The sequence below is a fragment of the Copadichromis virginalis genome, linkage group LG7, assembly GCF_057382275.1.
Source record: "Copadichromis virginalis isolate Kocher_CV1m ecotype Utaka linkage group LG7, C_Virginalis_male_GT1.1, whole genome shotgun sequence".
NCBI lineage: Eukaryota > Metazoa > Chordata > Actinopteri > Cichliformes > Cichlidae > Copadichromis > Copadichromis virginalis.
The window spans coordinates 41,236,408-41,256,148 of record NC_140624.1 but is presented as its reverse complement, the minus strand read 5'-3'; the positions used below and the strand labels follow the sequence as shown (position 1 = coordinate 41,256,148).

At 39.1% G+C, this 19,741-nt stretch overlaps 1 protein-coding gene and 1 long non-coding RNA gene across 2 annotated transcripts in view; both read right to left on the bottom strand.

The window, feature by feature from the left end:
- The window catches only part of LOC146705648 (matrix metalloproteinase-17-like), a 96,248-nt gene extending 79,152 nt beyond the window's left edge, over nt 1-17,096 (bottom strand). Inside the window, exon 1 of the mRNA XM_085463396.1 lies at nt 16,541-17,096. Within this exon, the coding sequence (XP_085319522.1) occupies nt 16,541-16,684 (144 nt within the window). The 5' untranslated portion in view covers nt 16,685-17,096. The remainder of the gene's footprint in view (nt 1-16,540) is intronic.
- LOC146705649 (uncharacterized) lies at nt 1,142-2,757 on the bottom strand. Its single transcript, XR_014921389.1, has 3 exons — nt 2,480-2,757; nt 1,704-1,792; nt 1,142-1,504 (listed from the first exon to the last, which is right to left on the bottom strand). It is a non-coding gene; the product is annotated as an uncharacterized LOC146705649 (long non-coding RNA).
- Nucleotides 17,097-19,741: the final 2,645 nt, after the last annotated feature.

Sequence of the window (19,741 nt, the reverse complement as noted above, 5' to 3'; positions counted from 1 at the left end):
ACCTACTGTTACTCATTTATATTAAGATTTTAACATCTAGTTGGTACTTCTATAATCTTTGGTGGAATACATTTTAAAATTAACCTTCCCAACACTGTCAACAGGTTAGCACCTCATACCACAGTGCAGCAAAGCAGTCTCATGAGTGCTGGGAAGGACAAGCCCAGAACCCAAAACAGACAGTGCAGGAGATGACAAGGTTAGTAATTGTATGGTGAAAATTATACTTTATCTTGATTGGCAAAAGAAAAGTAAATACAAAATCTGCTTCTCACATTTAGGGCATTTCCAAGATTTTTTTTCCCCAAAACTTCTTCAATTTCTTTTATTACAGCTGTCCTGTGCCAGAAGTTCTGTTGACCCACAGTGAGAGGCATCATTTCAGAAACACCAGGAAGACTGAAACTCGTCGCCGGGATCAAGCAGGGCTCGTGATCTTCACCAGCAGCTCCCTCACAAGAAGGATAAACCCAGCATTTCATGAACACTGATGGAGACCTTTGCTTTGTGTAATGTTAGAAGTACTCAGATAATCCTCAGAGGGTCTGGACTTTTACATAATATAATAGAATTCAACTTTGTTGTCATTGCACATGCACAGGTACAGGGGCAACGAAATGCAGTTTGCATCCATCCAGAAGTGCTTTAGCCATGATATAGATATATTACATATCTATATTATTGCTAATATATATTGTAAGTATATTACAGAAATGGGTCTATTATGGTATGTTACAATGTACATGGTATGAAGTATGTACAGGCTGTAGTGAGTACAAACTATGCACAGGCTATGAACAGGATATAAATATGAAAAACTATACAGAAATCTGAGATATACAGTTATACAGAAATGTGAACTATGCAAGTTATAAACAGTTGTAGGATTAAAAATTATATGTACAGAATGATTATTTACACAGAACTATACAGTAGTGCAGTTAAGTAATAGCTATAGCTATAAGCTATAGTAATAGCTTTAAGTCCTGTAGAAAGTTAAATATATGTTGTGCTCACTGGTTACTCTGGTATGAATGACTCTGAATTACTTTATGATAAATAACACACCATTGTCAAAAAACAGTGAAAGAATTCCAGATCACAAGTTTTTAGTTCAAATATAAGTAACAACCATTGACTTTAATCAGGTTTTATTTAATTGTGTCAGAGAAAACATCATGTGCTCTTCATGTAGCTGAGTACATTCAGTGTTTAAAACAGAAGTTGTGCAGGTCTGAGATCAGCAGTTTTCTGAAACACCAAACTGAGGTACTGTTAATGCTGATGTATAGTGACACAGTTACAGGGGTGATTAATCCTTTTGACTTTTTGTCTTTAAATTTATCAATAAAACAGCTGCAGCTTTCACTGACAGCACATGTGGTACTTTAACCTTTGTACTGTTTTCTTCAGTTAATTTTGGAGTTACTACAAAGATTGAAGATATAGGATGATCTGTCTGCTGTCACTGGGTGGTGCTGAGGTCTGAATCTGAGGACGGCTCCTGTAATCACAAACAGAACAGAATCATCACAAACTGAAATATAAAGTTTATCTCTCAAATCTGAAATAGAGCTGATCCTTCTCCGTCCTCACACACTCGGGATCTGAAGTTGTTCAGTCCTACAGTTCTGCCGACAGCTTTTTATTTTTTTTATTTGTTTTAAAGGCCTTACTAACACATTTTCTAATATCATGTTTACCTTTGAGTTGTTGATGCTTTATAAATGGACATCTGCAAAGATGAGATGATGGATCAGGTTTCAGTCGAGGTTCAGTCTGCTGCTGCATCCTGGTCACAACATACAGAGGTGTTATCAGCTCAGTATTGAACAAGAAATATTAATGTTTCAAATTATTTGTCCTAAAGGATGCAAGCTGTACAGAGTACTGAACATGTGACTTTGTGAACATAATTCATTAAAAATAATTTGCACAGTTTTTTAACCTGAATATTTGTAACAAACTCCGTAAAAAAAAAATTAAAAAAAAAAAAGCTAAAAAAATAACCAGGTGAAAAATGTAACATTTTAACTAAAGCTGACAAGCGGAAGTAGTTGGTTTCAGTACATAAGTATCGGGCTTTGCTATTTAATCCGTAGCTATTGACTAATGAGGGGAATTTAAAAGTTGGCTTTAATGTCCTTCCACATGTGGAAAGCGACAGAAAACATGCTGCTGTTTGCACATATTTAATAATCAGCTCTGCACAGGAGCAGAAGCAGAGTCCAGCCCGTTGCTCTTACAGTATAATACTCATAATAAAAGTACAGTAACCGTGGTTAGTCACCGAGCAGCCCGGTGCGTTTCTCTTGATTTCTTTAGTCAGGGTAAATTCCTTCACCTGCACGGGGTAGCTAAACGAACTTTACAAAACATGTTTCCCCGACAGCCGAGTGCTCATTTTAGCTAGCTAGGTCCTCAGGTAGCTAGCTAAGGACCTAAATTACGGATTAGCTTACAAACACATTTAACTTACCAAAAATAATGCGGTGGGGCCTCAGGTCCTCCTGTCCGGTAGTCCAATTTACTGAAGAACACCTCAGGCTGTCACTTTGAAATAGTCGGTAATGTAAACGCTGGACCTCTCGGCATCTGCCATTCCCGAACAGACACGTGCGAGTTTGTCCGTGACCGCAGCCGCGTCGTCAGTGTTTTCTCCAGTCATTGGTCAGCATTATAATATATGCAAATACATGCGGGTCGGAATCCCCGCCCCCCAGCGCGCCCCCGTACACCAAAACAGTGCCAGCAGAGTGAAACTGAAAAATGGTTTGAAACCGAAAAAAAATGGATTGAAACCGAAAAAAAAAAATTGTAAGCGAAAACAAAAAAATTACAGTTTCAATTAATTGTTTTTCACTATCAATTTTTTTTCGGTTTCAATACAAGATTTTTCAGTACATTTATTTCAGTTACAATATTTTTTTTCGGTTTCAATATTTTTTTCGGTTTCGTTTCAAGGTGGCATCGTTCTGATTCCATAAGAGCGTTGGATAGCTTTAGCTTTTGCCTTTGTCTGCTTCTTTAACATTAAGCTAGGTGAAGGAGATTTGTTGCAGGTGGTCCACCCCACGGTTTACTTTGGCAAACTTTCTGTCTTCATTCACAACTAAGAGTTTCCTTGCTAAGATCATGTTAGTGTGTGGAAATGAGTGTGCACATGGTTGTTTGCTTCACCGTGGAACGCTGACAGGCCATTCAGCTGACCACGAACATTGGAAATCTTCCCATTTCAGTCCATGGCTGGTTGACTTTTACATCGCTAAACCATTAGAAAATAAAGATTTGCTTTGTCGTTTGGTAGTGCTAATACTAATCTATCTGAGATAAATTTATCTGATAATTTTTATCTGACATAGGTAATAGCACAAGTGCAAAATTTCATGGAAACAGGACTTTCTCTCAGCAGAGAAGGACGGCCAATTTTATGTATGATAAGCTTCACTTAAAACAAGAGGCAGCCCTACTTAAACTGAATCAGTGAGTCAGTCATGACTCGAGCAGTTTGAAGTGTTGCTCTGGTCACCTCTACCAGTGTGCTCCTGGTGCTTTGTCAAAAATAAATGTTTCTCAAACATTGGGTAGATCTCAGTGCCGTTATCCCAGAGATACATTGTCACAAGACACTAAATATACTTGAAGTTGCTAATTTGATTGTAAATACAGAAAATACAGAAACATTTCAACAAAGAATTAGATTTTTCTGGATTGTAATATTTTTTGTATAGAACTATGCATGCCTTCATTTTCCTAACCACTGATGCAAGCCTTCTTGCGGGGAGGTGGGAGTGCACGAGCCTTTCCCATTTGTCATATGGAAAGAGACGGGTTACACACTGGACAGGCTGCCTGCCCATTACAAGCCCTTACAGAACTATATATGAACAGTTCATTTGTAAAAGCCTCTAAATGTTACCTCCTTCAAAAGTGAGAAAAGGCTATCAAGCAAAAGCTCTCACTGCGTAGTATACGATAAACAAATGTCATCATTTCAAATCTTACTAAATCTCCCACTGAGTCTCTTCCAAAACATGTTTTGTTTTTTCCTGGCAGAAACTTCAATTCCCTTTGTCAGCCAAAGCTACTATATCGACAACACCACTAATCAGAGGAAGCACATTAGATCGTGTGACACTCAAACAGGTCAAGTCCCATTTATCAGCATGTTCAGGCTTTTATCATAATGTTGCTTGACAAGTTAATGTATAAATTTGTATCTTAGCTCAATTGATATGACAATAGTACACTCATTTTTAGTTACTCATACTGGTTATTTGTTTCTCAATTATTTTTGACTCCTATCATTTTTTTATATTAATTTAATATTTATCTTTATGAATTTTAGGCCCAGGGGGTGGTGCAGATTTTGTGGAATATCTTTAATGCCTACGTTTAGCAACAAAGTGTGCTGTTATTTTGTGTCATTCGCGGTTACTGCTAATCTGTTTGTGATTATTTCTTTCATTCTTCTTCTTTCCAGCTGCATCTTTAATTTTCCACCAATTTCCTATGTGTTGTGCGAAGAGCTGGACTTTAAAAAAAAATCATAAAATAACAACAACAACAATAATAGTAAATTTCAAAACAAAGTTCTGTTACTAAAGACAATCAAATTTTTTAAAAGCCAATGAACAGACTTAAGTCACATTACTGAAAATAAGAAATTTAAATTAGTTACTAACAACTTTTTCAATGAAAAAAAAAAGAGCTTGATTTAAACCTTATTTAAAACCAAATACGTCAGCCTTTGAGGTTTTTGCCGCTCCTATATATGCTCGCTAATTAAATGTTTCCCATAGGAAACTGCAGTAAAAGTCTTTCTTTATTTCAGTAGTTTATGAACACTGGGACAGATGTTCACAGACCAGTGGTTAGGTAATTAGACAGTTGTGACTGTCGTAAAACACTTTAAAGCTATTGTGAAAATTTCATTATTAGCTACTTTTATTTGATTCTGTAAGAGTATGTGTGATGATTTTAGCTGTAATGAAAAGCATTCAATATCTTGTTGCAGAAGTAAAAGGAGCGAGATATGTGGTAGCATTAAATTAATTAAATTCCAGCTTAGACCACTCGCCTCTTTTAAAAAGCTGAGCATTATTCAGTGAAGATCACAAGAACCAAAAACAATGAGGCTTATATACTGAATGGACCTACATCCACGCCATGACTTTCTTTGTATACCTCAAATTATCTGGCCCACTTGATATATTTAGCACTATTTATCCATATACTATGTAATTTCTCCAAGGGAGCCACAATGGATCTGGCACATAGCACCACCTCTGCTAAGAAGAGATGTGACAAAAGCTCTATAGGAAGTAGGCGTCAAAAAGATTACAGTATATATAAGCTCTTAAACCCTTTCGTAAGTGGATGCTAAAGAACAAATATTAAAAACAGATTAGTAAGTACAAATACTTAGGAATAAATTGTCCTTTTTTATTTATTGTAATTCTAGCACTGACCTCTTTTTAACAAGATCCATTTTTGCTACAGAATATCTTTCCTGCAAGGAAAAAAGAGTAAAGAAGAATCCAGAGTCAGAGGGTTACAGCTCTGATCATAGCCTGGACGCTGCTGCCAAATGTCAAACTTGAGCTTGAATGATTTGGACTCTTGACTAAATGGCTAAAGACAAGCCATTCATTTAATTTTATTTTTATTTTTAAAAAGCAAGTTTCCTCTTAGAAACACAAATACCAAGTCCAAAATCAAAATTAACTGGCATATTTCTTGACATTAGCACAAGAAGGCACAAAAAATTTGAAGAATACTGCTCCACTTTGTTTTCAGTTAAAATGGTTTATAATTGAACTGGATTGCAAAAATTGTATGCAGTGAACAGAAAAGACTGAAAATGGAGGCAAGGATGGCATTCAATGTAAGATTCCACAGCTACACACTATTTTGCAAGCAGATGGCACACCCGCTACCCTGCTGAAACACTCAATCACTTCACTTCAGGAAGTATTTTTGCTCTGGTGAATACACAATGTGCATATAATGGGATACAAGTCTGACTAGTTGAAAGAATGTGGTACATTCTGATGGATGAGCTTATTCTGACACCAAGTTTCCATTCAGTTGGAGGTGTGAATGTCATTTTCCCAGACACTTGGGAGGAAAATCTGTCCTAATTTGCATGTTTGTATGTGTGAGAGCATGGCAACAAGGATTAAAATGTGACTGTAAATGAATCATTTAATCCCTGGCTTAAGGACAGCTCACTATACAAAAAGATGAGACTGAACCACTGTCTGTTCCCGGAGGAAGAAACAAGAAGGGTGCAGAGACAAGAGTTGTCTAGAGAAAGAGGTATGGAGACAACAGTGGAGAATACACAAGAGGAAAGACATTAAGAGGCACAGAATGAGTCAACAAAGTCACAGAAAAAGTAATACAGAACATAAAAAAAGCAGACAGTATAGATGAGAAAAGACTTAAACGAAATTGGACCCAAAATGTGATATATTTTCACCCTTCTGAATCTGTATTCATGAAGAAGAAAATACAGGTGATTGGATGGACAAAAGACTAGTGTGATACATTTATATGAACTGCAATATGTTGGGTTAGTTAGACAATAATCAAGCATATGTAAACACAAATCTATGTGTAAATTATAAGCAGAATTAGATAAAAGGCAGCACAGTCTTGCACTGACGTCTGGTTCAAATCCACTGGTGGGCTCGGGTCTCTCTGAGGAGTTTGCATGTTCTCTCTGTGTCTGCGTGGGTTTTTTCCAGCTACTCCAGCTTCCTCCCACGATCCAAAGACGTGTATGTTAAGCTAACCGGTGAGTCTAAATTGAATGCAAGCATGAATGGCTGTTCATCTATCTATGTTAGCAGTGCAATAGACTGGCAACCTGTCCAGGCTGTAGTCAACCTGTCACACTATGGCAACTGGGATATATACAGCATTCCATTTGAAGATGGAAGTTGGAAATGCCAATGTTTTTCAGGGCCAAAAAAAGAACAACTGCAATGTGATGTATTGTTAATGATTGATGAATGGGTTGACTGAGTGAGCAAAACAAATCCTGTTTTCCTTGCTTTTCTGACTACTAATAATGGAACATGGTCAACCCAGGAGTCATGGAATGGAAAATGCATTAATGGGTTGAGAAAACACAAAATCTGTGTTTACTATACAGAGTTTACTTGAGATGGGTGCTTAGGTACATGTCACGGCGGGGTGCGTCGATGTATTTTTTAAACGGACCCAAGAGTAGACACTGCAGGAGACGGAGCTGGTTTGCAAAACAAAAGCGAATCTTTATTAGGGCTAAATGAAGGCAAACAAGAAGAATGCTAAGGGGAAAAACAGAAAACGACAAAACTACACTGGGAGCAGACTATGAACGCCTATGAAACTGTGAAACCTATGATGCCTATGGTGTGGAATAACAGACAACCTGACAATGAGTGAACGGAAACACAGACTAAATACACACTATCAGGGGGAGTGGAAACACATGAGGAAACAGCTGACACAAATGAACCTAAGGACATTACAGGAGAAGTGAATCTAAACACAATGATAAAGACACAACAGACTATTTTAAAATAAAACAGGAAACACTGAGAACATACAACAATCAAAGAATAAAACGAAGATACACAAAACATTGAGTTACAGACCCAGTACTATGACAGTATATTAACTTGCATGTTTTTTGACTTATTTTAAGCCCAAAAGATCAAGATCTGTGATTTATTTCCTAGCAAATAACGCCTTTATTTCCCCATATTTCCCATCATGGCATCTTATCTTCTGGCAGGCTTGCTGGCCAGGTTCCTGTGGTTGCAGTCCCTGATATCATTCAGTTCCTTATGCAAAAAGAAACTTGTAAGGCATCAGATGGACTCTAACTTCCACTGCAGCTATTTACAACTGACCATACTTTTGCTCCGGAGATCTACTTTTGCTTGAGTGCCTCTCTAAAAAGAACCTGCAGCACATGGATATTAGTTCACGTGCCAAAATGTCAACCTCACCGAGGCAGCAAAGCAGAACAACGACTACTGTCATCAACTGCAGTCCAAGGCTGTGAAGTTTAGTGAGTCTGCAGGGTCAGGGAAACTCTGATTATATTGCTTAATGTTTTATTTGATCGAGTTGGTGTCCATGTACACACTGGAGAGAATGCTAATTATTGCTTTATAATTTACTGACAAAGTCACAATATAAGGTGCTACTTAATTATTTCTATAAGAAGGTATGGGGTCTGCCTCCATACATGTGCTTGCATGAATGCATATCCACCCTCATTACTGCAACAAACAGAAACAAATTCTGTGGGAAATGCTTTAGTTTCATATGATAAATTATAAAAGGGACACCTACACACTGTTTGGAATGATGCCTACAATGGCTTGCAGTTTTTTTGCATTTTGAAGAATGCTTTTTGTCAGAGAGTGTGTGTAAACCTCCTTGCTGAGACAGCCACCGGCTTGTCACAAAATCTTGTTTACTATGAGAAAAATGTGCTTAATTTGTGCAACTTGTACCTCATTTCTGAGAGGCCAGAAAGATGCACCTGTTTAAACACAAGTCTCTGCATTCTTTTTTCCCAAAATGAGCAAATTTCAGTACAAAGGGTATTAATGGCAGGCCTAAAAATTACAGTACAAATTAACCTTCACTTTATGGCAGAAGACAGACGGTATGTACTGAGTGATGCCAAAGTCAATGAAAAATCCAGCAGAGTTAAAGAGGAAAATCTACTCAGTACCCAAAACATTTAGTGTAATATGTGTCTTTCTCCTCACTTCCGAAAACAAATCTATTACAGTTTCACTGTTAGAAGTCCACTTCTCATGTTTTTTTTCCCTAATATGGACATGCATCAGTAACAGAAGGGTAGATAACCTTTGTGACTGAATGGGGTAGTGGGAGATGGTAAAACGGGGATGCCAAGTAGAAAGAGGACTTAAAATGTCAGCAAGAGATTAAAGATAAACAAACTGATGGAGCCAATTAAAACAGCCCCCCTACAACTGGAGCCTAATTTAATAAGCATAAGTTTAAGTGTCTCCATTGAGGGTAAAAAGCCCCCAAACCTTCTTTGAAGTTCTTCTCTCTGTGGGTGCTAATGTGGCATGGCAATGAGAGAAAGCCCAACAGACACATGGACTGAATAAAGCTTAGCCAGTGTCCCTTGATAGTGGGGATAAAAGAAGGTTACACACAAATACATAACAGACCTGACAGAATTAGACTTTGACTTGTTTGTTTCTATGGGTTAACCTATACACCAATTATCCACAACACTAGAAACCCACTGGAAGGTTGAGTGTACAGCACGAATCATATTACAAACAAATGTTCTGCTGGGAAATCTTGGATCCCGGCATTCCTCTTGATTTAACTTTGACATGCAATATCCACCTTAATATTGCTGCAGACTCTACACGAGGAAGCCAACATGGAAGTGCCAAAACTGCAGCCCACTGAGGCTGACTGTAAAAGTAAGCCCCAAATCAACAGTGTTAAAATGCATGTTTACAGCCTGGTACAAGACAAGATTTTGGATAGTTTCCCACTTTTAAAAAACTGTTTGGTCATTGGATTTTTTTTTTTTAAACAACTCACTTGTGTTCATTTTGTTCGAGCTTAAAGATGGAAGGTGCGGCTGCTTTGATTGACGGGACAGCGTCTGTGATGCTGTAGCCTTTTGGAGTATTTCAAATGGAATCTCACTCAATAAACATGTCCTCTCATGGCCTTACTCCAGTTTATGCTCCAGATGCTAGGTGAAATTCGAGTATTTGATCTGTGTCACATGGCACTTTTTAGCAATTATCTGTCTCTATGCATTGCACACATCCAGTTGATGGATGTTTAGAGAAAAACACTTCCTCATCTGTGCAGCCGAGTGATGTAAACATGTTAAGTTAAAAATCTGAAAGCAGCCTTTGTTTTTGTTCCTTTTGCTTGCATCAACTTTGGGAAATCTCAAACTATAACAGAAAGGTCATACGGTGATATGTAATTGCCTGTCATTCAAATAATCAGCCATCAGTGTCACATGTACACCATTGTTAATCTCTGTGACCTTTAATGGTATGGAAAATTGTCAAACAAATCCACTTTACATGAGCTAGGAACTGTATAATAGAGTGGCATTGCATCAATATGTTTGCTCTATGAGCAGGTAGTATGCAAATTCATCTATGTAATTCCATTTTAAAGTTCAATTCAATTCAGTTTTATTTAAATAACACTAATTCAGAACAACAGTTGCTTCAAGGCAGTGTGTACAGTAAAGACTCTACAGTATTAGAAAGACACCCCAACAGTTACCAAACTGTTAGTATGTATATAAGTTTCACAACAATTTTGTGTCTGAAAAATTCCGAGTTTCATGTCACTTTTCTGCAACTTGCTTGGTGTGTAATGGCCTTATGCCTATTGTAGCAGTTAAAAGGGATGGTTCATAGTCACCTGACTCAGTCCTACATTTAAGCTTTATCAAAAAGGAAAATTTTTAAGCCTAAGCTTGAAAGTAGAGAGGGTGTCTGTCTCCTGAATCCAAACTGGTAGCTGGTTTCACAGGAGAGGAGCCTGATAGCTGATGGCTCTGCCTCCCATTCGCCTTTTACAAACTCTAGGAACCACAAGTAAGTGCAGTCTGAGAGTGAAGTGCTCTATTAGGACAATAAGGTACTATGGCGTCTTTAAGATAGGAGGGGGCCTTAATAAGTTCAGAGATAAAGGAGTGACTATGTATGTAAGGATGTATATATGGACTGCCCTGGTACACAATTCATAAAGCCATGAAAGAGCTGCCGCATGTTTCTATAGTGATCCTTGCAGTGATGTCTGTTTAGCTTTAGCTGAGGAATGTTGGCAACTGGCATGTCTACATTAAGCATGCTCATTCAAAAATACACCCAGAGCATGCACACACGTGCAAGTGTGTCCATATCGCTGTGTTTGACTCTATTTTTAAACTTGAGTCCGAAACAGCAAAGCTCTGTTCTTACCATAAACCCAAATGCAAAATTAAGCCCACTTCAGAATGCGATTCAAACAGTCAAATAAACTGCAATTTACAGGATCACGAGTGCCTCTTAAAATTCTGCAGATTGTTAATGGCTCATTATATTCACTTGATAGGAGTTTGAGTATCAACAGTGGACTAGAGAAAGTAGGTCTAATTGCCAGTGATATTTGGATGGAGACGCAGCTTATCTCTGCCACCCACTCAATCTCTCTTGGTCTTCTTCCTGCTCCTGTAATTCTCCTCATTTTATTTGGACATTCAGACGAATAGGATCATGAACCCATAGCGGTCTTGAAGTTGACTGCAAAGATGACAAACATTTGTCCTCATCCAGTCCCTCACCTTTTCTTTATTTCAACCATCTATTTCTCTTGTTCAGAAATGACAACTGCTTTGTAACGACAAATAATGAGATCACTAGTGTGGCACTGACCAACACATACACACACACACACCGATCTATACACATTTTATAAAACAGAAACACACAAACAAGAAGAAAGTGGCATTCACATACAGACATAACCACATTTATTATAATTCTGCCAATTTCTGCAAGCAATTTCAGAGAAGCTTTGTTGTTCCTTTTGGGTTTTCTTGATCGTGCTAGTAAAGCCGTCTATTGGCAGTTCAGTTGGCATGGCTATGGATTATTTTAGGTTTTAGCATGTGAGCCAGCATAACACCAGAAACCACTGTAATTACAAGATGTAGCCCTTTGAATAGCAACAGCAACCAAAACCTTGATCCGGTCAAAGACAAGAGGGAAGGCGAGGCCCCCGAAGTTAAAATAGAACTGTCCACATGGAGTTGATTTGAGGTTTTCTATATGGGGAGCCCTGGAGAGTGCCTGCACAAGTAATGAAGTCAGTTCAAACCAATCGCGTGCAGCTCTGTTGTGGAAAACATCACTCACTTGCCCACAATATTAAATCCATCACTACTGTAAAACTAAACAAAAATAGATGGGAGAGAACTACTGTGTTGAGACTAAGATATCCACCCTTTTCTGCTGAAATAAAAAGCAGATAAACTGATAAGATCCAGCCTGGAGTGCTTGTGCCACCAACCAGTTCAATCATTTTACTGTTACATAAAGTCAGACGGCAGAAAAAGAGTGAATTTGTTTTGGTGCATATAAATCTGAAATGCACATGCAACCCACAAAAACACATCCCAGAGCACTAGAGGCTTGTTTTACTAGGATATTTTAGACTCGCCAGTATAGTTAGGTAGTCATAATTTAACTCAGAGAGTTACACAGAAATGAGCACTGGTTTTATGGACTCGCTTCCATTTTCTGCTGGAGTAAATAAAGATAAGTGTTTTGATGTGGTTGCATGACCAGCTGTGTCTTAATTTTCCCAAAATGTGTTGCAAATTATTCCACTGATATCTGATTACTTACATTTGAGCCATTGTCAGAGTCACTCTTTGTGAAACCAGCCAAAGATCAGGAAAATTCAGAACTTCATTATTAGAAAGGGATTTAGCAGTTTGAACAAACAAGGCAAGACCAACTATCACATTCATGGCTTAAATAATACAGACAAATTCATTTGCTGGCTGAAAACATTATGCAGAAGTGCTGCAGCTGCCACACTTAACTCCCACACCAGCATGCTACAGCGCAGCCAACAGAGCACCAGGGCCCTTAAGATCCTTGCTGAATTGGGCTCTAAGGATATTATGAACTCTGACAGTTTCCTCAGAAACTTGCAAGTCCCAAGAGAACTTTTACACTTAGCAAAGCTGCAATGACAGATTGGAAAGGAGCAGATTGAAGGACTGGTTCATTTCCACAGTATCTCCCTCTTCCCGAGAAGCCAGGAATGTGTTATATATTACATGATGAACGCTCTCTCTCTCGCTCTCTGTTAATCATGACACAATGCTGCACAGAAATCTACCCCTTGACATCAGAGAAAAAAATGCCCTTGTCCTGGATATAATCCCCATGGCGCAGTAGTACAGACATAAGGGTCACACGTCAAGATAGAAGTGGAACGGTAGTGCTAAAAGTATCCAAAAGTCGGGCATGATAGAAATGAAGTAGCATTTTACTTTTTCCTGCTTTTCATTCGATATCTGCTGTCTTTTCTTTTCCTTCTTTGTTAGTTTTTTTTTGATAATATATAGCTGATTAGTCATTTCGGTGCACAATGCTTCCATCACTCCTTCCCTTGACTGTTTCTGCATCCAGCTTTCTCTTTGAGCTGCCTCTCTCCCTGGGCCTCTACGTGTAATCAGAAGAACCATGATGTGCTGGTAGAAAGAAAGCATCCTATATCTGGGTTGGAAGAAGAAAATTGAAGGAAGGAGACTGAATGACTGAGGGGACAGAATATAATACTGGTGAACTACGCACTCATGAGAGGCAAAGAAAGAGCTAATGAGGAGTGTTGGGGCTGGGCACGCCGGTTGCATGAGAATTCAGTATTATGAGGTCTAGCAGTGAAGAGGAAAAAAGGGAGCAGTGGTAAAGAGGGTGGCGTCAACCAGGGTTTCCTTTTTTTCCCTTCTTTACTCAGTGGACAGAAGACCAGATGGTGCTCTCATTAAAGGAATTATGAAGCAAAATGAGAGTTAGAGGCAGTCTGGTAAGGAATGGTTATCCCATCAGGCATATACCACACACTTATTTGGTTTTATTGCTTAAAGACATGAAAAAATAAATAAGTTAACATTTTCAGCATTAAAAGATTAAATGCAGGAAAGTCACTTTTTCCACACTTTTACAGCATTAAAGTGTACTTAAGGTGCTTTTATCAACAACTTTTACGCTCACCACACCTAGCTTAAGACAGCTGCAATAGCAAGTACAATATTAGAGATGAACAGTTCCCAGAGGAAGTCAGACATTCAGTACTGGAGTAGAAAGCAGCCATCAGGATTAAAATGACATTATGAGTGGAAAACATAGTGCAGGGACCATTATAGCTGTTGTGTAGTAGTTCCCTCATATGCTGAAATTGCAAATTGGTGCTCTGCAGTGATGTACTGGACTAGATAACAGCAAAGCTGAAAACTGCATGCCTCAGAGCTGTGCTTAAGTTTGTGGTGCAGTTAATTATGGTCACTGTGTACAGTGGTTACAAAGAGAGATGGATACATTCAGCGCTACATTCAGCACGACTAAAAGCCAAGAAATAGCTCTGAAGTGTAATGGGACTGTGGAGCAGTAGAGCTGGGGATCAGGACACGCTTCTGTGGGTAGATGGTTGTTTTTGTGGACCGAGTCCCAAATGTATAGCACTTATGAAAACCACTGGGCTGAGCCGGGGAGAAGCTATACTCAGACCCTCAACAACTAATTATCCACCTATTTTTCAGCAGCTCAGGGTGATTTCATTCAATTCAATTCAATTCAATTTTATTTATATAGCGCCAAATCGCAACATAAGTCGCCTCAAGGCGCTTCATGTTGTGATTTCATCAATGCAGGAGAAGTCTTATTTAAAAGTTAATCAACCAATCACAGGGGAGAACGGTGCTCATCTGTCCATCTGCCTACCCATGACCATCCTGAAGCTGCTTTCACATACTGAGAAAAAAATCCTGGTATTGCACACATGCTATATGCTGAAACTGTTGAGTCTATGGCGCTAACGTTACGATAGGGAATGACATGGTGTCAGAGCGTCGATAAAGGCCCAGCTTTCAAGCAAAACTTCTCCAGTGTGTTAATTTGTGTATTTATTCTGCTTCATCAAATTACAAATTGGAGACTTTGAGGTTCTGGAATGTTGATTAGAAAAATCAAGAAATGTGTGGATGTCACCTTGGGTTCTGAGACACTGTGACAAGTATTTCTTCATTATTTTCTCTAGACTTTTAGACATAACTAACTGTTTCGTTGCAGAAATTACTCCATTAATCAGCAATGAAAACAATGTGTCTAACCACTCCTGTCAGTGATGCTTAGACATTACCCCCACTACTATTTATAGGCTAAAAATTACGTAAACATTATAGTCAAACCCATCTAAAGCCACTCGTAGTGAAGCAGCTAACACAAACCTGAGGAGAGCCAATGTAAACACATGACTGATGAGGATAGTGCTTTAAGTAGCAAATATTAAACCCAACCAGTCATCCCCAACTCAAACCAGGATGGTTTAGTGGTAAGAAAAACTACTTAAGTCAAGGACACATTGTTCTGTTTCTCCTGGCTACATAAGAGACCAAGTATTTGTTGAGTATCAAGATGGCTTTAAGGTATGGCGACCAAACATTTGCAATTAACCCACTGTATTCTTCAAACCTGAGAAACTGAAGGTCAAAACAAGTCTGTAGGTCTGAGTATTGAAGACCAAGGAAACAAAATGTTGTCTCCAAAACATCCACCAGGTAATATGTGGAACTGGTCGAGCTTGAAAACCAACCCTGAAAGTTCTTTGATAACAGACTTAATGTGCAATCTTCTCCATCACAACCACCAACAGCGACAAAAAAAGACAAACAAGCAGCTGGCAGAGACGAATGCAGGGAGACACAAGCTGAATGAACAGCAATACAATATGAATCCATCAAAGCTCGGAGGGATGAATCTCTATGGGGGGACTGATTATGATTTTATATTAGGCAAAACAATGTGGAGATAACAAGAAATAGTAAAACCTAATGAGACAGTTAAGTTGATCTGTAATATAGCCATTAATGTATACACTTAATTAGTGTCTCAAGAGTTCCTAATTAACAGATACTTGTTTAATTTGCAAGTCCGCAGCTCATTAAACTCCAAATATAAAGTGGAAGTATTGTGAGCCCAAGCTGCTGATGAAAATATTATACAATAGCTTTAATTTGCTGAATACAGTTCACTGAGAAGAATGGAGTGATTTTTTTTTTTGACTGTACCATGGCTTATTCATAAAACAGAGTGTAAATAGTAAAATTCACATTACAATTATGGACTTGTTCCACACTTTAATTCCATTTATCGCCACAGTAAACTAATGAAAACTATTAAACTAGCAGCTCACGCCAGTAATAGGTTTGCACTTTATCTTTTTTTCCCTCATGCTGATCAAACTCAGCATGAGGAAAATATACTGAAGTAGTCTTTTAGAGGCATTACTGAGGAAAGGAAATAATGTCCTATGGCTGAGGTTGTCGTCGCGCTGGAAGGGAGCCCCGCTTGCCATTCATCAGTGGAGGATATACTTTGTCAGCATGCTGTGGAGGAGGTCGATATGCCGCCAAGGCAAATACATTTACATTTATTTATTGAATACCATTACAGGGACTCTGATTCCTGCTTTGGCAACAGTCTCCTATTTTTCTCCATTACACCCAGTCTGCAACGCCAGGCTACCCTAGGGACACTGGACCGCTTCGAGGTGTTACAGTTTCGATCAAATGGAAAGGACGGCATTCCTACATGCAAAAGTAGGGTAAACTGCTCATTTCCGAGAGTTGGTATGCCCACGGGAGGTCTGAAAACTTTCCACTCCCCATGCATGTCTAAAAACGTTAATGTAGCAAACTTCCTATCCCCGTGTAAAAAGATGGAAAACTTACCACCCCCATGTCCAGCTGCTCGGTACTCAGAGAAGGAGCCGCTCCAGCCAGAGGTAAAAACCACAATACCGGCATCACCACCACCAACAGCAGCATCTTAGGAGAGATATTCCTCATCCACTTGTGAAGAACCAAAGAAATCATGATGCCCTATGACAGGCTGATCCTGCAGGGCTCAGACATCGACCCCGGCAGCCGCATCCATTGGATAAATCGTACGCCGACACTCTGTGAAATGTGCCCGAGTCAGTCTACCTCACTGTTGACCGTAAGCACATAAAACACATTAAACCCGTTTTTTCTCTCTCTCTTCGGTAGGGACGTTAAGGAATTTCAAGTTTTTGTTTTCTACGAAATAACACTTGTGATCACCGCCTAAGTGGTCACAACAAGAAGTAACAAACTGAATATTCTCAGTCTGTATAAGAAGTCCTTCACAGGTTATTTATTCCAGCAGCAAGACACCCGAGGTCCGCTCCGGATCGTGCACCCTCGAACACTGTGGAAAGAAAGCAGCTGTGTGCGGCTTTGTCCCGGGCAGGAGAGGAGATCGCACGTTGACAGGCACGCTGAGAGAGTGGATGAGTATTTGGCTCAAAGGATTCTGGGGAAGGAGGGAGAAGGGGGGAGAAGGGGAGTTCAGCGCCTTTCTCAGCCCACTTGGACTCTACTTAATGTTTGACGCGCGTCGTGCGTAACGTGAAGGTCTCAGGGGTGGTTTGGGTTAAGACATAAAGCACAGTTTATCGATTTTGCTCTTTTATCCTTACACGAGAAATGTGTCAGTGTTAAGTGTGTATATTTCTTGGGCTAAATCCTGTTATGAAGCAGTAGCGTGAATTTGAGTTTGTCTGTGTGTTACACAAACAGGAGATCGAAGAAAGATGCAAAAGAGCGTCTTTTAACCATGCATCGTGGTAATAACATTGCAATACCAGTATGCTTGTTGTTCCCTGAAACGGAAATACAGCGATATATACTGGAAGGGTCAGACAGAATCTTTGAGATATTCGTATTTCGCAGTTGGTAAATCCTCTTAACTTCATGATTGCTCGAATTTCCTTTGGTGCCAGTGGATTAAAAAAAAGTGAATAATTTATTATGGATTAACTGCAAGTGGATGCATCGATACACCCGCCAGGATCATTTGCCTTTATTGTCATTGTCACAAGAACAAGACAGTACAGGCTCTCCAACAACAATTAATAATAACTAATAAATGATAAATAAATAGTACAATTAAAATAGTAAATACAAATTAATTTTATGTAATTTAAAGCCAGGAAGAGTTGTGTATGCGAGCCATTAAGAAGTCTGATTGCTTGTGGATGGAAACTGTTTGTCATTCCACAAGTCGTTGCTTTAATGGACCTGAACCTGTTGCCTGATGGGAGCAGCTGGAACAGGTGATGGGCAGAGTGAGAAGAGTCAGTGAGGATAGGTAGCTGCAAACAGCGGGAGGAGATGGTTGTAATATATGGAAGCTCTGCCCCAATGATCTTTCCAGCAGTTTTAATGATCCTCTGGATGGCTTCCTGTTCTTCCTTTTGTGCAGCTAAAGAGCCAGGTAGCAACACTCGCAGCACACAGGCAGAAACTGACCAACAGTCTCTGTGGTAGCTTTGCTTTCCTCTGTTTCCTGAAAGAAAAGAGGCATTGTTGGGCTTTACTGATGGCCAAAGCTGTGTTGGAGTCCCAGGATAGTTTCTTGTGAACATTATCCCCAAGAACTACAAGCTGGTGACACACACCATCTCCTTACTCTTAATGTAAAGTGCGGGATGGTTACGCAGACCTGACCTCAGGAGATCCACAATCATCTCTTTTGTTTTGCTGATATTCAGGCAGAGTGTGATCAGAGCACCAGACTGTCAATTTATCTTTCTTCCTGTAAGGCCAAACACTGTGGTCTCATTCCCACTTTGGGGACTCTATGAATTTGCGGTAAGAAATACGACTTTTAATTTTAAATTTCAATTTGTCTGTTTAGTCTTAATCTTAGTCCTGAATTTGTCTTAATTGACAAAGAGTACATTTACAACACAAGACTTAGAGATAAAGTAATAATTAAGACACAAAGTGGGTTGGGGTTCACCATGACACATTTTGAATTATCTTGCTACAGGCCATTAAGATAGTAAACTTGGAACTCTTCCAGATCTCCTCATTGTGCAGTTTTAATCACTGCTAATTAAGGCTAGGTGATCCAATTTTTAGTCCTTATTATTCCCTAAGTGTGACTTTATTCAACTAATATTTTAATACATGGCAGCACAGCAGTGTGGTGGTTAGCACTGTCGCTGTACAGCAGGAAAGTCCTTGGTTCAAATCATATCATAGTGCTTCTATGTGAAGTTTGCATGTGCTTTTTTCTGTGTCTGTTTGGGTTTTGTCCTGGTACTCTGGCTTTCTCCCCCAGTAACAAAGACATGCATGTATTAGGTTAATTGGCACATATAAATGATTGACTTATCTCCCTGTGTCAGTCCTGTAACAGATTGGTGACCTGTCCAGGATGTAGTCCACCTCTCATTCTGCGACAGTGGGTATAAGGTCCTATGACCCTGCATTGGATAAGTGAAAGTGAATGAATGGACAGATTGAAAATGCAATGGCAAGGAATGAAGGAACTTTGAGTTAATTGGCACATAAAGAGTTTAAAAGGGTTATTTGATTGGTGTTGGACAGGCAGACGTCATGGTTGCTTCTTCACTGCATCATCCATGGGAACATTTCAAAGTAGATCACAGCCAAGGTTATTCAGTCAGCTCTTTGACGCCACTGTGCCCTTTCAGGACGCCACAGTGGCAGCAGTCGTAGTCGAAGCAATCATCTAAGTAGTAATATTATTGATGCAGATTTTCAATTAAACCATGAGCAGTGAGTGTTCAAAGAGTTAAAGAACATGGGACTCAATAAACATATCAGCAGAAGTTAGGTCAGTGAAGTAGAGAATCTGCATATGTCTCTGAAATGCAAAGATGTTTTATTTTGTACCCCTCATTACACTTCTATTTTCACCATTTTTGAGAAAACATCAGAGAAAACACAAAACAATTTGCTGCGCTACAGAGATAATTATTATATGAAACAGAGGTATGAGGCAGTTCCTTTCTTCTAAAAAAAAGGCTAATGCACTAATTTATTTCCTTTGTGTTGCATAATATTTAAATCCACCAGGTATTGTAGGTGCATTATTGT